Genomic DNA, 14,942 nt, shown 5'->3' on the forward strand with positions numbered 1-14,942 from the left:
ATTTTGGTCATTTATAAAATATGAATTATGTCTGGGGAATATTTAATTCCCCAGAAGGGGGGTCTGATGTATATTTTGATAGCTTATGCATCTCAACATATGTCATAATCGTACACATAACACTTGCAGGGTGCAGGTGTCATGCCTGAGTGGAAGGTTCATCAAGTATAGCAGGTCACTAAAAGTGGCCCAGGGACACTTTGGGTAGTCAGCTATCTTAAATAACAGCTGTGAGTTCTTCCTGTCATATATAGTAGACGCAGTGACTTTTACCACCCAAAGAATGTTTGCAACAGAAGGACCCCTGCTGTGGTGACTGATTGCTGACCCTGTGGGTCAACACACACACACACACACACACACACACACACACACACACACACACACACACACACACACACACACACACACACACACGCAGGAACAAGGCGACACCCACATGTTAAGAATGTATAAGACATGATGCAGGGAATAAGTAAGGAGAGAGTGAGTGAGATACAGAGAGAGACAGAGAGAGAGAGAGAGACAAGGGGGGCCCTGCATGAGATGCAGGCCTCAATATGATGGAACGATGATATCTGTAACCTGTCTGTAACTGATTGCTGACCAATAAACGGAAATAAGGATTATGTGCCTGCTTGGATCTCCATATTCATTCCAAAAGCAACTTAGTAAAATCTCCACAGAACCCTGAGGAAAAGACACATCAATGGCAACTTAGTGTAGCATTCAGGCTAGGGTAGATGTTATTTTGGAAGGTAGATCTGCTATTTTCGAAACCTCTCTTTTATTATTTCATGTTTCTTTTCCCTTTATTCATTTCATGAGCTATCACTATTTACCTTTACCTGACCTTACTTTGATCAAAAGGTTTCATTTAAACCTGTGTCCATTTTTGGGATTGTTTGTACACATTTGATTTATTTTGTTATAATAAATTTATATGATTTTCATTAAGAAGTCGTTGTGTATTATATCTCAATATTTACAGTACAAGTACCGTTGGAATATTTATTGCAAGTCTGTCCAATAATTCATGTTACATTAGTGACGTGAGCAATATCATTATTATATTGTAATATTTGAATAATTAATATTCATAAATTATGAATATTGATATTTGAAATATTACGTCCTGACAGCTGTTACCCAGCTATATTACACTATGTATAGACTATATATATATAGACTATAGATATATATATACTATAGATATAGACTAGATGTATAGACTATATATATAGACTATATATATATATACTATAGATATAGACTATATATATAGACTATAGATATATAGACTATAGATATAGACTATATATATAGACTATATATATAGACTATATATAGACTATAGATATAGAAAAGACTAGAGAAGGCTGATGTGAGACCTCCGTGGAGTAGACTAGAGTTTAAAGTAATCTAGCGTAACTCTAGTTAAACCTGGTCTAAACTAGATGTTAAGCTAACTCTAGTTAAACCTGGTCTAAACTAGATGTTAAGCTAACTCTAGTTAAACCTGGTCTAAACTAGATGTTAAGCTAACTCAAGTTAAACCTGGTCTAAACTAGATGTTAAGCTAACTCTAGTTAAACCTGGTCTAAACTAGATGTTAAGCTAACTCTAGTTAAACCTGGTCTAAACTAGATGTTAAGCTAACTCTAGTTAAACCTGGTCTAAACTAGATGTTAAGCTAACTCTAGTTAAACCTGGTCTAAACTAGATGTTAAACTAACTAGTTAAACCTGGTCTAAACTAGATGTTAAGCTAACTCTAGTTAAACCTAGTCTAAACTAGATGTTAAACTAACTAGTTAAACCTGGTCTAAACTAGATGTTAAGCCTAGGTTAACTCTAGTTAAACCTGGTCTAAACTAGATGTTAAGCCTAGGTTAACTCTAGTTAAACCTGGTCTAAACTAGATGTTAAGCCTAGGTTAACTCTAGTTAAACCTGGTCTAAACTAGATGTTAAGCCTAGGTTAACTCTAGTTAAACCTGGTCTAAACTAGATGTTAAGCTAACTCTAGTTCAACCTGGTCTAAACTAGATGTTAAACTAACTAGTTAAACCTGGTCTAAACTAGATGTTAAGACTAGGTTAACTCTAGTTAAACCTGGTCTAAACTAGATGTTAAGCCTAGGTTAACTCTAGTTAAACCTGGTCTAAACTAGATGTTAAGACTAGGTTAACTCTAGTTAAACCTGGTCTAAACTAGATGTTAAGCCTAGGTTAACTCTAGTTAAACCTGGTCTAAACTAGATGTTAAGGCTAGGTTAACTCTAGTTAAACCTGGTCTAAACTAGATGTTAAGATAACTCTAGTTCAACCTGGTCTAAACTAGATGTTAAACTAACTAGTTAAACCTGGTCTAAACTAGATGTTAAGACTAGGTTAACTCTAGTTAAACCTGGTCTAAACTAGATGTTAAGGCTAGGTTAACTCTAGTTAAACCTGGTCTAAACTAGATGTTAAGGCTAGGTTAACTCTAGTTAAACCTAGTCTAATCAGTGATTCATGTTTGGACATTAACCTTCCTGTTGGTCACATAATTCAGCAGATCACCAGTTTCACTGTAACACCACTAGAGGGCGCTGAGAGGACCAGGAGGCGAGGAGGTAGAGAGCTTTTTGAGTCTGGAGAAATGTCTCTCCTCTCTCTCCTAACGAGGACGCGAGGAGGAGAAATGTGTCTCCTCTGTCTCCTAACGAGGACGCGAGGAGGAGAAATGTGTCTCCTCTCTCTCCTAACGAGGACGCGAGGAGGAGAAATGTGTCTCCTCTGTCTCCTAACGAGGACGCGAGGAGGAGAAATGTGTCTCCTCTCTCTCCTAACGAGGACGCGAGGAGGAGAAATGTCTCTCCTCTGTCTTCGCTACTTGTTGTAGTACTACTAATACAGGGTTAGGGTTAGGCTAACCCTAACCCTAACCCTAACCCTCTGTCTTCGCTACTTGTTGTAGTACTACTAATACAGTAGGGTTAGGGTTAGGGTTAGTTAGGGTAACCCTTCTACTACTAATACAGTAGTAGTTGTATTACTACTGCTGTTGTACTCGGATCACTAATGATAAAATACACGATAACGAGATGCTTCAACATGTTGCAAAATATCCAATTCTATTTTCTTTATTTTAACTTCTTTAAATGACATATTTAATCTCTGACAATTACTTAATGAGGAAGAAGGGGGGGGGGGGGGTAATTATATGAGATAGAGGAGGGGGGGTGAGGGGGGGGCTGCGTGTCGGACATTAGCAGCGCGTCTCGTAGATCCCCGAGCGTCCGATGTATCGGACCCATTTGATGACGTCGTGGTCGCTGTAGTTGAGTTTGGACTCGAACACCTTCAGGTAGCGAACCTTCAGCCCGGACGGAGCGAAGGGGACCTGGAGCAGGGGACACATTTAGACGTTACACACACGCCGATGAGGAGAGCAGGGGACACATTTAGACGTTACACACCACCGAGCAGGGGACACATTTATACGTTACACACAGGCCGATGAGGAGAGCAGGGGACACATTTAGACGTTACACACACACACCGTTAAGGAGAGCAGGGAACACATTTAGACGTTACACACACACCGTTAAGGAGAGCAGGGGACACATTTAGACGTTACACACACACACCGTTAAGGAGAGCAGGGGACACAGACGTTACACACACACACACCGTTAAGGAGAGCAGGGGACACATTTAGACGTTACACACACACTGTTAAGGAGAGCAGGGGACACGTTTAGACGTTACACACACACCGTTAAGGAGAGCAGGGGACACATTTAGACGTTACACACACACACCGTTAAGGAAAGCAGGGGACACGTTTAGACGTTACACACACACCGTTAAGGAGAGCAGGGGACACATTTAGACGTTACACACACACCGTTAAGGAGAGCAGGGGACACATTTGACGTTACACACACACCGTTAAGGAGAGCAGGGGACACGTTTAGACGTTACACACACACCGTTAAGGAGAGCAGGGGACACGTTTAGACGTTACACACAGGGGACAGGAGTGTGTGTGTGAGTGAGTGTAACCTCAAAGTTCATGGAGATGGGGGGGCGGGCCCATTTCTTCTTGTCGTTGGTCGGCAGCAGCTCAATCTCTGCTGAGATCTGAGACTCTTTCATCCCTGCCATGCGCTTGATCCTACACACACACACACACACACACACACACACACACACACACACACACACACACACACACACACACACACACACACACACACACACACACACACACACACACACACACACACACACACACATACATACATCCATACTATGTGTGTGTGTGTATGATTGTGAAAGTGATTTTTAATTGCATACTAGGCAAATAGGACAGCCGAGAAAAATATATTGCAGTGTAGTATAGGATGTTATTTCGCTTTATAGTGGTGTCTAGTATTTAATGTGTTGATTGGCTTAGTTATTGTGTAAGTTAGCTTAGTAACTCTACAGAAGGGGAGTTTCATCTTAAGTTTCACCCGGCTGCTAGGATACGCCTAGTGGGGGGTAAGGATCAATTTCAACATTTCAGATTAGATTTTAATAGAACACTAAAAGATTCTACTTATGCTGAACCGAAATGTAGTTATGTATAAAGTGTGTAATGAGAATAGCCTGAAGAAGTTATGTAACCTTGATTCCGTCTGTCTCTGTAACCATTTGAATTCTAATGTAATTGTTTGTTTGTCATATAGGCCTATTTGTTGTTTTTTAATTTTATCTTTTCTTAAGTGTCAAGGGAGGAGGGTCCAAATGTGGTTCCTTTTCTTTTGTGATAAACGTGTGTACGTTTATCAAGGGAGGAATGTCGTATCTGGTGGAACCACATTTCATTAATATCGCTTAATAATGTTAAACTAGACATAGACTAAATTCACATCTACATTTGTAGGCCTGATTAATACTAGCTATAGAACTGACCAACAGGGCAGACATTTAGGCACCAGGTCACAGCTTGTACTCTATGCTAAATAGCTATAGGCCTACTTTGATCTAGTAACTCTGGGGGAGCCCGGGTTCGAACTGGCAACCTTTCGGTTACCATCCAGGCACTCTACCCCTGAGCCACCGCCGCACTTATGTATGAAGCTATGTCCGGTGAAATATTGCTAGTAGGAGCCATTCTAAAAGTGATAGTTAAATGAGTAAATACATACAGAGCTACGTGTGGGGAATTGCAATGACAATTTTAGCATGCTCTGACGGAATGTGCTTTAGGGGAAAGAGGGGGGAGAGAGCAATTTCCTTCTCACCCTAAAATAAATACCTTGTTTAGTTTCAGATAACAGGGAGAGGGCTTTAGGGACCTCCTGTGGACCTCCTGTCCTGTCCTGTCTTTACCTCCTACCTCTGTTTGACCCGCTGTGAGCTGTTTATTGGGGGTGCTATTTAGAGAAAAAGATGGGAAGAAAGTCTGCTTTTGGAGTCTGATGTCAACAAGTAGGTCGCAATTAAGGACTACATTTGTAAGCGTATGGGGACAACTGTCTGCTTCAAACCTACAGATCTGAGAGCTATGTGCAAGCTCTGAGAATCAAGAAGGATTTCCCAAGCGTTTTTATTCTGTAGGCGAAAAAAGAATTGTGGGAACCATTTCCCTAGCGCGTTGAACGTCTGAACAATTTGCGTCATGGGAAAAAATCGCGGTTCATCTGAATTGTGATTAATGTTGGAAAATGTTGTATTCTGTGCTGACAGGTCAAAGTAGATATAACAAGGTACTGAAATAGTACTGTTTTAGGGATGTTTGTTTTTATGATTAACCATTTTGTCATGCTATGAGTGTTAACTTTTCATTTACAGGATTCAATCAATATAGGAATTTGATTTAGTCTAAATAGGATTTCAGTTATATAAGGAGTTTAATTTCTGTTACAACAGAACAAGCCCCATGCTTGTTCGGTTCTAATTTGGTACAATATAGGTAGTTAAAAAAAAAAATGCTCCTGTGTCCAGGGGGGTCTATGATAGTTAATGGTAATAATATGAGTTCATTTTAGATAACTTCCTTAAGTATCACAGTTCAAATCCAATCCAAAAATGAGTATTATATTCTAGTTAGTAATACAAATGTTGTTTGATTGTTAGTTAAAATAGGCCTACATTAGGATAATGAGTTAACGTCAGAAGATGTGAGTGAGTTGGTATTGGGACCTGTATACACATGCACTAAATTGACTCGTCTGCCTGGGGTGGCAGGGTTCACAGGGGTCGCCTCTGTGTGCTTGTTTATATGGGTGGAACAGACCAAAGTACTGAACATTACCAAGTACTAAAACAGGATGAAGTAACCCGTAGGCTTTAGGTTATCGAGTAATATATTGCAGACAATGTTGAACTGATGGAGTCAGTATAATGTTACTATGTTAATAGTCACATATAATATTGATACAGGTTGACACTCACCGTGAGTATTACATGTTAGCTCTTAGTTTGTGTGCAACTTTCCGAGTGTCGGATGGATGGTTTCTGCAGGGCCATTCATCCATTATTCCATGAAAGTTGCTCACTAACTAAGAAGGGGGGGAGAAGGGAATATTATATTATTTCTTATTAAGTCGATATTGGAATCCACTTCCAAACAAATATTGATGTCTATACAGGTACAGGAATCAGCCTATCTAATGTTGGGGAACAAATTAAAAATAGTATAGTAATTAGCCTAGGAACAGTTCACTTGAATTTATTTTATCTGGGTGTGACAACAAACAGCTTCGGACTGATAGGGTCATTGTCTAACAGATTGATTTTGTTCATTTTGTTTTGAGTTTTGTGTCAACCTGACTGTGTTACCTTCTCATTATCCAGGGGGGAAGAGGGTAATTACCTACGAAGGGAGACCGTTTGGGGAATTTGAACATTTTGGGATTTTTTGAGAAAAAAGAAAAAAGTGAACATTTTTTTGGAAAATTAATTTTGGTCATTTATAAAATATGAATTATGTCTGGGGAATATTTAATTCCCCAGAAGGGGGGTCTGATGTATATTTTGATAGCTTATGCATCTCAACATATGTCATAATCGTACACATAACACTTGCAGGGTGCAGGTGTCATGCCTGAGTGGAAGGTTCATCAAGTATAGCAGGTCACTAAAAGTGGCCCAGGGACACTTTGGGTAGTCAGCTATCTTAAATAACAGCTGTGAGTTCTTCCTGTCATATATAGTAGACGCAGTGACTTTTACCACCCAAAGAATGTTTGCAACAGAAGGACCCCTGCTGTGGTGACTGATTGCTGACCCTGTGGGTCAACACACACACACACACACACACACACACACACACACACACACACACACACACACACACACACACACACACACACGCAGGAACAAGGCGACACCCACATGTTAAGAATGTATAAGACATGATGCAGGGAATAAGTAAGGAGAGAGTGAGTGAGATACAGAGAGAGACAGAGAGAGAGAGAGACAAGGGGGGCCCTGCATGAGATGCAGGCCTCAATATGATGGAACGATGATATCTGTAACCTGTCTGTAACTGATTGCTGACCAATAAACGGAAATAAGGATTATGTGCCTGCTTGGATCTCCATATTCATTCCAAAAGCAACTTAGTAAAATCTCCACAGAACCCTGAGGAAAAGACACATCAATGGCAACTTAGTGTAGCATTCAGGCTAGGGTAGATGTTATTTTGGAAGGTAGATCTGCTATTTTCGAAACCTCTCTTTTATTATTTCATGTTTCTTTTCCCTTTATTCATTTCATGAGCTATCACTATTTACCTTTACCTGACCTTACTTTGATCAAAAGGTTTCATTTAAACCTGTGTCCATTTTTGGGATTGTTTGTACACATTTGATTTATTTTGTTATAATAAATTTATATGATTTTCATTAAGAAGTCGTTGTGTATTATATCTCAATATTTACAGTACAAGTACCGTTGGAATATTTATTGCAAGTCTGTCCAATAATTCATGTTACATTAGTGACGTGAGCAATATCATTATTATATTGTAATATTTTAATAATTAATATTCATAAATTATGAATATTGATATTTGAAATATTACGTCCTGACAGCTGTTACCCAGCTATATTACACTATGTATAGACTATATATATATAGACTATAGATATATATATACTATAGATATAGACTAGATGTATAGACTATATATATAGACTATATATATATATACTATAGATATAGACTATATATATAGACTATAGATATATAGACTATAGATATAGACTATATATATAGACTATAGATATAGACTATATATAGACTATAGATATAGAAAAGACTAGAGAAGGCTGATGTGAGACCTCCGTGGAGTAGACTAGAGTTTAAAGTAATCTAGCGTAACTCTAGTTAAACCTGGTCTAAACTAGATGTTAAGCTAACTCTAGTTAAACCTGGTCTAAACTAGATGTTAAGCTAACTCTAGTTAAACCTGGTCTAAACTAGATGTTAAGCTAACTCAAGTTAAACCTGGTCTAAACTAGATGTTAAGCTAACTCTAGTTAAACCTGGTCTAAACTAGATGTTAAGCTAACTCTAGTTAAACCTGGTCTAAACTAGATGTTAAGCTAACTCTAGTTAAACCTGGTCTAAACTAGATGTTAAGCTAACTCTAGTTAAACCTGGTCTAAACTAGATGTTAAACTAACTAGTTAAACCTGGTCTAAACTAGATGTTAAGCTAACTCTAGTTAAACCTAGTCTAAACTAGATGTTAAACTAACTAGTTAAACCTGGTCTAAACTAGATGTTAAGCCTAGGTTAACTCTAGTTAAACCTGGTCTAAACTAGATGTTAAGCCTAGGTTAACTCTAGTTAAACCTGGTCTAAACTAGATGTTAAGCCTAGGTTAACTCTAGTTAAACCTGGTCTAAACTAGATGTTAAGCCTAGGTTAACTCTAGTTAAACCTGGTCTAAACTAGATGTTAAGCTAACTCTAGTTCAACCTGGTCTAAACTAGATGTTAAACTAACTAGTTAAACCTGGTCTAAACTAGATGTTAAGACTAGGTTAACTCTAGTTAAACCTGGTCTAAACTAGATGTTAAGCCTAGGTTAACTCTAGTTAAACCTGGTCTAAACTAGATGTTAAGCTAACTCTAGTTCAACCTGGTCTAAACTAGATGTTAAACTAACTAGTTAAACCTGGTCTAAACTAGATGTTAAGACTAGGTTAACTCTAGTTAAACCTGGTCTAAACTAGATGTTAAGCCTAGGTTAACTCTAGTTAAACCTGGTCTAAACTAGATGTTAAGGCTAGGTTAACTCTAGTTAAACCTGGTCTAAACTAGATGTTAAGATAACTCTAGTTCAACCTGGTCTAAACTAGATGTTAAACTAACTAGTTAAACCTGGTCTAAACTAGATGTTAAGACTAGGTTAACTCTAGTTAAACCTGGTCTAAACTAGATGTTAAGGCTAGGTTAACTCTAGTTAAACCTGGTCTAAACTAGATGTTAAGGCTAGGTTAACTCTAGTTAAACCTAGTCTAATCAGTGATTCATGTTTGGACATTAACCTTCCTGTTGGTCACATAATTCAGCAGATCACCAGTTTCACTGTAACACCACTAGAGGGCGCTGAGAGGACCAGGAGGCGAGGAGGTAGAGAGCTTTTTGAGTCTGGAGAAATGTCTCTCCTCTCTCTCCTAACGAGGACGCGAGGAGGAGAAATGTGTCTCCTCTGTCTCCTAACGAGGACGCGAGGAGGAGAAATGTGTCTCCTCTCTCTCCTAACGAGGACGCGAGGAGGAGAAATGTGTCTCCTCTGTCTCCTAACGAGGACGCGAGGAGGAGAAATGTGTCTCCTCTCTCTCCTAACGAGGACGCGAGGAGGAGAAATGTCTCTCCTCTGTCTTCGCTACTTGTTGTAGTACTACTAATACAGGGTTAGGGTTAGGCTAACCCTAACCCTAACCCTAACCCTCTGTCTTCGCTACTTGTTGTAGTACTACTAATACAGTAGGGTTAGGGTTAGGGTTAGTTAGGGTAACCCTTCTACTACTAATACAGTAGTAGTTGTATTACTACTGCTGTTGTACTCGGATCACTAATGATAAAATACACGATAACGAGATGCTTCAACATGTTGCAAAATATCCAATTCTATTTTCTTTATTTTAACTTCTTTAAATGACATATTTAATCTCTGACAATTACTTAATGAGGAAGAAGGGGGGGGGGGGGGTAATTATATGAGATAGAGGAGGGGGGGTGAGGGGGGGGCTGCGTGTCGGACATTAGCAGCGCGTCTCGTAGATCCCCGAGCGTCCGATGTATCGGACCCATTTGATGACGTCGTGGTCGCTGTAGTTGAGTTTGGACTCGAACACCTTCAGGTAGCGAACCTTCAGCCCGGACGGAGCGAAGGGGACCTGGAGCAGGGGACACATTTAGACGTTACACACACGCCGATGAGGAGAGCAGGGGACACATTTAGACGTTACACACCACCGAGCAGGGGACACATTTATACGTTACACACAGGCCGATGAGGAGAGCAGGGGACACATTTAGACGTTACACACACACACCGTTAAGGAGAGCAGGGAACACATTTAGACGTTACACACACACCGTTAAGGAGAGCAGGGGACACATTTAGACGTTACACACACACACCGTTAAGGAGAGCAGGGGACACAGACGTTACACACACACACACCGTTAAGGAGAGCAGGGGACACATTTAGACGTTACACACACACTGTTAAGGAGAGCAGGGGACACGTTTAGACGTTACACACACACCGTTAAGGAGAGCAGGGGACACATTTAGACGTTACACACACACACCGTTAAGGAAAGCAGGGGACACGTTTAGACGTTACACACACACCGTTAAGGAGAGCAGGGGACACATTTAGACGTTACACACACACCGTTAAGGAGAGCAGGGGACACATTTGACGTTACACACACACCGTTAAGGAGAGCAGGGGACACGTTTAGACGTTACACACACACCGTTAAGGAGAGCAGGGGACACGTTTAGACGTTACACACAGGGGACAGGAGTGTGTGTGTGAGTGAGTGTAACCTCAAAGTTCATGGAGATGGGGGGGCGGGCCCATTTCTTCTTGTCGTTGGTCGGCAGCAGCTCAATCTCTGCTGAGATCTGAGACTCTTTCATCCCTGCCATGCGCTTGATCCTACACACACACACACACACACACACACACACACACACACACACACACACACACACACACACACACACACATACATACATCCATACTATGTGTGTGTGTGTATGATTGTGAAAGTGATTTTTAATTGCATACTAGGCAAATAGGACAGCCGAGAAAAATATATTGCAGTGTAGTATAGGATGTTATTTCGCTTTATAGTGGTGTCTAGTATTTAATGTGTTGATTGGCTTAGTTATTGTGTAAGTTAGCTTAGTAACTCTACAGAAGGGGAGTTTCATCTTAAGTTTCACCCGGCTGCTAGGATACGCCTAGTGGGGGGTAAGGATCAATTTCAACATTTCAGATTAGATTTTAATAGAACACTAAAAGATTCTACTTATGCTGAACCGAAATGTAGTTATGTATAAAGTGTGTAATGAGAATAGCCTGAAGAAGTTATGTAACCTTGATTCCGTCTGTCTCTGTAACCATTTGAATTCTAATGTAATTGTTTGTTTGTCATATAGGCCTATTTGTTGTTTTTTAATTTTATCTTTTCTTAAGTGTCAAGGGAGGAGGGTCCAAATGTGGTTCCTTTTCTTTTGTGATAAACGTGTGTACGTTTATCAAGGGAGGAATGTCGTATCTGGTGGAACCACATTTCATTAATATCGCTTAATAATGTTAAACTAGACATAGACTAAATTCACATCTACATTTGTAGGCCTGATTAATACTAGCTATAGAACTGACCAACAGGGCAGACATTTAGGCACCAGGTCACAGCTTGTACTCTATGCTAAATAGCTATAGGCCTACTTTGATCTAGCAGCACCTAGACTAGATAGGTCTCCTGTTGTTCTTCCTGTGACCACACCTATGGTGACTTAGAACATTTTGGTTTGGGTGTTAACGACTGTCTGTTTCAAATGTGTATTCAGCTTCTATATATACTGTCAGAACTATTTGTCTGGGGGTCAGTGTCCTGAAGGCCGTTCAGGCTGACGGATGTATGCATTGCATGGGGCTCCGGCCCCATGGCTGTGACTTGTACTCTATGCAATAAATCTGGACTCCGAAACCTTCATTCATCTGTCTGTTTCAGACTTTCTTCTGAGTATTTTAGTAGTTTGTTCATGGGCTTTATATAGAGGTAAAGCAGTCTCTCTCTGTGTAGTCCAGATACTTCAACACGTAACGTCATTTAACTTTGGCAATGGAACCAAATGGACCCGCTCGTTCAGACAAGACGACTCGGTTCAATATATGTAACATAATTCCTGCTACTGTATCATTTATTATGAGCAGCAAAATTACTGTCTTTGCAAAAGTCTTTTCACCACAACAATATTATTGTTAGGTCAGCATCAGACAGCAGGCACTGTTTTTTTTGGCAAATCTAAGCTAGCAAATATAAGACTTCCGGTGGACGATCTCTTCAAAATAGTACTCTAGAGTATTGAAAAAAATATTAATTTGCACATTAAAACTACAAATGAAGCATTTAAATGATGCTATATGATGCTATAAGACACACATTATGTTTCTGTGTAAAAATAAGTAATTCAATAACGTAAAAAAGTTATCTAAATGGATAAATGCTATTCACTGGAGTGCATGGACTTTATTAATTGGACACTGGACAAAAGACGGCTCCGCGAGGCAACTGTTGTGACATATGCACGCGTTCAGGGAGATGTCCTCTACCACACCCCACTCTCCGCTAAGCGGGAGAGGTGTAAAATTCCGAGCAGCAGACCTTCTACTGGTGTCAACGGTAAAAAAAGTGTGCATATGTCACAACAGTTGCCTCGTGGAGCCGTCTTTTGTCCAGTGTCCACTCTGGGTCTGGAAACGGCACTTTTTTACCGTTGACACCAGTAGAAGGTCTGCTGCTCGGAATTTTACACCTCTCCCGCTTGGCGGAGAGTATGGTGTGGTAGAGGACATCTCCCTGAACGCGTGTGTATGTCACAACAGTTGCCTCACGGAGCCGTCTTTTGTCCAGTGTCCACTCTGGGTCTGGAAACGGCACTTTTTTTTACCGTTGACAGCAGTAGAAGGTCTGCTGCTCGGAATTTTACACCTCTCCCGCTTAGCGGAGAGTGGGGTGTGGTAGAGGATATCTCCCTGAACACGTGCGTATGTCACAACAGTTGCCTCGCGGAGCCGTCTTTTGTCCAGTGCCCACTCTGGGTCTGGAAACCATGGTATTACTGTGTTAAAACTACTAGTAACTGCTGTACTAACCATGGTATTACTGTGTTAAAACTACTAGTAACTGCTGTACTGACCATGGTATTACTGTATTCAAACTACTACTGGTGTACTGACCATGGTATTACTGTGTTAAAACTACTAGTAACTGGTGCACTGACCATGGTATTACTGTATTAAAACTACTAGTAACTGGTGTACTGACCATGGTATTACTGTGTTAAAACTACTAGTAACTGGTGTATTGACCATGGTATTACTGTGTTAAAACTACTAGTAACTGCTGTACTGACCATGGTATTACTGTGTTAAAACTACTAGTAACTGGTGTACTGACCATGGTATTACTGTGTTAAAACTACTAGTAACTGGTGTACTGACCATGGTATTACTGTGTTAAAACTACTAGTAACTGGTGTACTGACCATGGTATTACTGTGCTTAACTGACCAGCCAACTGGCCTGACCTGAACATAACAGAGAATCTAGGTTGTATTGTCAAGAGGAAGGTGTGAGACATAAGACTGAACAATACAAATTAATTTATGGCTGTTATCAAAGCAAACCTGGGCTTCCATAACACCTCAACGGTGCCACAGGCTGATCACCTCCATGCCACGCCCCATTGGCTGATCACCTCCATGCCACGCCCCATTGATGAAATAATTTGTTCAAAAGTAGCCCAGACCAAGTAATAACTGCATACATTAATATACTTTTCAGATGGTCGACATTTCTCGTTTAAAAAAAACATTTGTTTAGTGGTCTCGTGAATTCTAATTCATTGGGATATGATTTTTCGATTTTCATGAGCTGTACGCCATAATCATCAAGATTAAAACAAAAATAGGTTTTAAAGAAAATGAACTTTTACAATAGTCTAATTACATGGGATGGACCTGTATATGTCTATGATAGCTACAGTCAGAGCCACACCTACAGTCAGAGCTACACCTACAGTCAGAGCTACACCTACAGTCAGAGCTACACCTACAGTCAGAGCTACACCTACAGTCAGAGCTACAGCTACAGTCAGAGCTAACACCTACAGTCAGAGCTAACACCTACAGTCAGAGCTACACCTACAGTCAGAGCTAACACCTACAGTCAGAGCTAACACCTACAGTCAGAGCTACACCTACAGACAGAGCTACACCTACAGTCAGAGCTACACCTACAGACAGAGCTACACCTACAGTCAGAGCTACACCTACAGTCAGAGCTACACCTACAGTCAGAGCTACACCTACAGTCAGAGCTACACCTACAGACAGAGCTACACCTACAGACAGAGCTACACCTACAGTCAGAGCTACACCTACAGACAGAGCTACACCTACAGTCAGAGCTACACCTACAGTCAGAGCTACACCTACAGTCAGAGCTACACCTACAGACAGAACTACACCTACAGACAGAGCTACACCTACAGTCAGAGCTACACCTACAGTCAGAGCTACACCTACAGACAGAGCTACACCTAGTCAGAGCTACACCTACAGTCAGAGCTACACCTACAGTCAGAGCTACACCTACAGTCAGAGCTACACCTACAGTCAGAGCTACACCTACAGTCAGAG

At 40.5% G+C, this 14,942-nt stretch overlaps 2 protein-coding genes across 2 annotated transcripts; both read right to left on the bottom strand.

Annotated features, from left to right (window-relative positions):
* Nucleotides 1–3,153: 3,153 nt before the first annotated feature.
* Nucleotides 3,154–4,164, bottom strand: LOC306921660 (AP-2 complex subunit mu-A-like). The gene is made up of 2 exons (XM_079498894.1): nucleotides 4,051–4,164; nucleotides 3,154–3,385 (listed from the first exon to the last, which is right to left on the bottom strand). The coding sequence occupies exons 1-2, from the start codon at nucleotides 4,150–4,152 to the stop codon at nucleotides 3,251–3,253; spliced, it is 237 nt and encodes a 78-aa protein (XP_079355020.1). The 5' UTR covers nucleotides 4,153–4,164; the 3' UTR covers nucleotides 3,154–3,250.
* A 5,993-nt stretch (nucleotides 4,165–10,157) lies between these two features.
* LOC306921692 (AP-2 complex subunit mu-A-like) lies at nucleotides 10,158–11,168 on the bottom strand. Its single transcript, XM_079498937.1, has 2 exons — nucleotides 11,055–11,168; nucleotides 10,158–10,389 (listed from the first exon to the last, which is right to left on the bottom strand). Exons 1-2 carry the CDS (start codon nucleotides 11,154–11,156, stop codon nucleotides 10,255–10,257), a joined length of 237 nt encoding a protein of 78 aa, XP_079355063.1. The 5' UTR covers nucleotides 11,157–11,168; the 3' UTR covers nucleotides 10,158–10,254.
* Nucleotides 11,169–14,942: the final 3,774 nt, after the last annotated feature.

Source organism: Electrona antarctica (genome assembly GCF_951216825.1).
Source record: "Electrona antarctica genome assembly, chromosome: 4".
Classification (NCBI taxonomy): Eukaryota; Metazoa; Chordata; class Actinopteri; order Myctophiformes; family Myctophidae; genus Electrona; species Electrona antarctica.

Coding starts and splice junctions, on each gene's coding strand:
- LOC306921660 (XM_079498894.1), bottom strand. CDS start 4,152: ATGGCAGGGATGAAAGAGTCTCAGATCTCAGCAGAGATTGAGCTGCTG. Junction 3,386..4,050: donor CCATCTCCATGAACTTTGAG/GTTACACTCACT, acceptor CCCCTGCTCCAG/GTCCCCTTCGCTCCGTCCGG.
- LOC306921692 (XM_079498937.1), bottom strand. CDS start 11,156: ATGGCAGGGATGAAAGAGTCTCAGATCTCAGCAGAGATTGAGCTGCTG. Junction 10,390..11,054: donor CCATCTCCATGAACTTTGAG/GTTACACTCACT, acceptor CCCCTGCTCCAG/GTCCCCTTCGCTCCGTCCGG.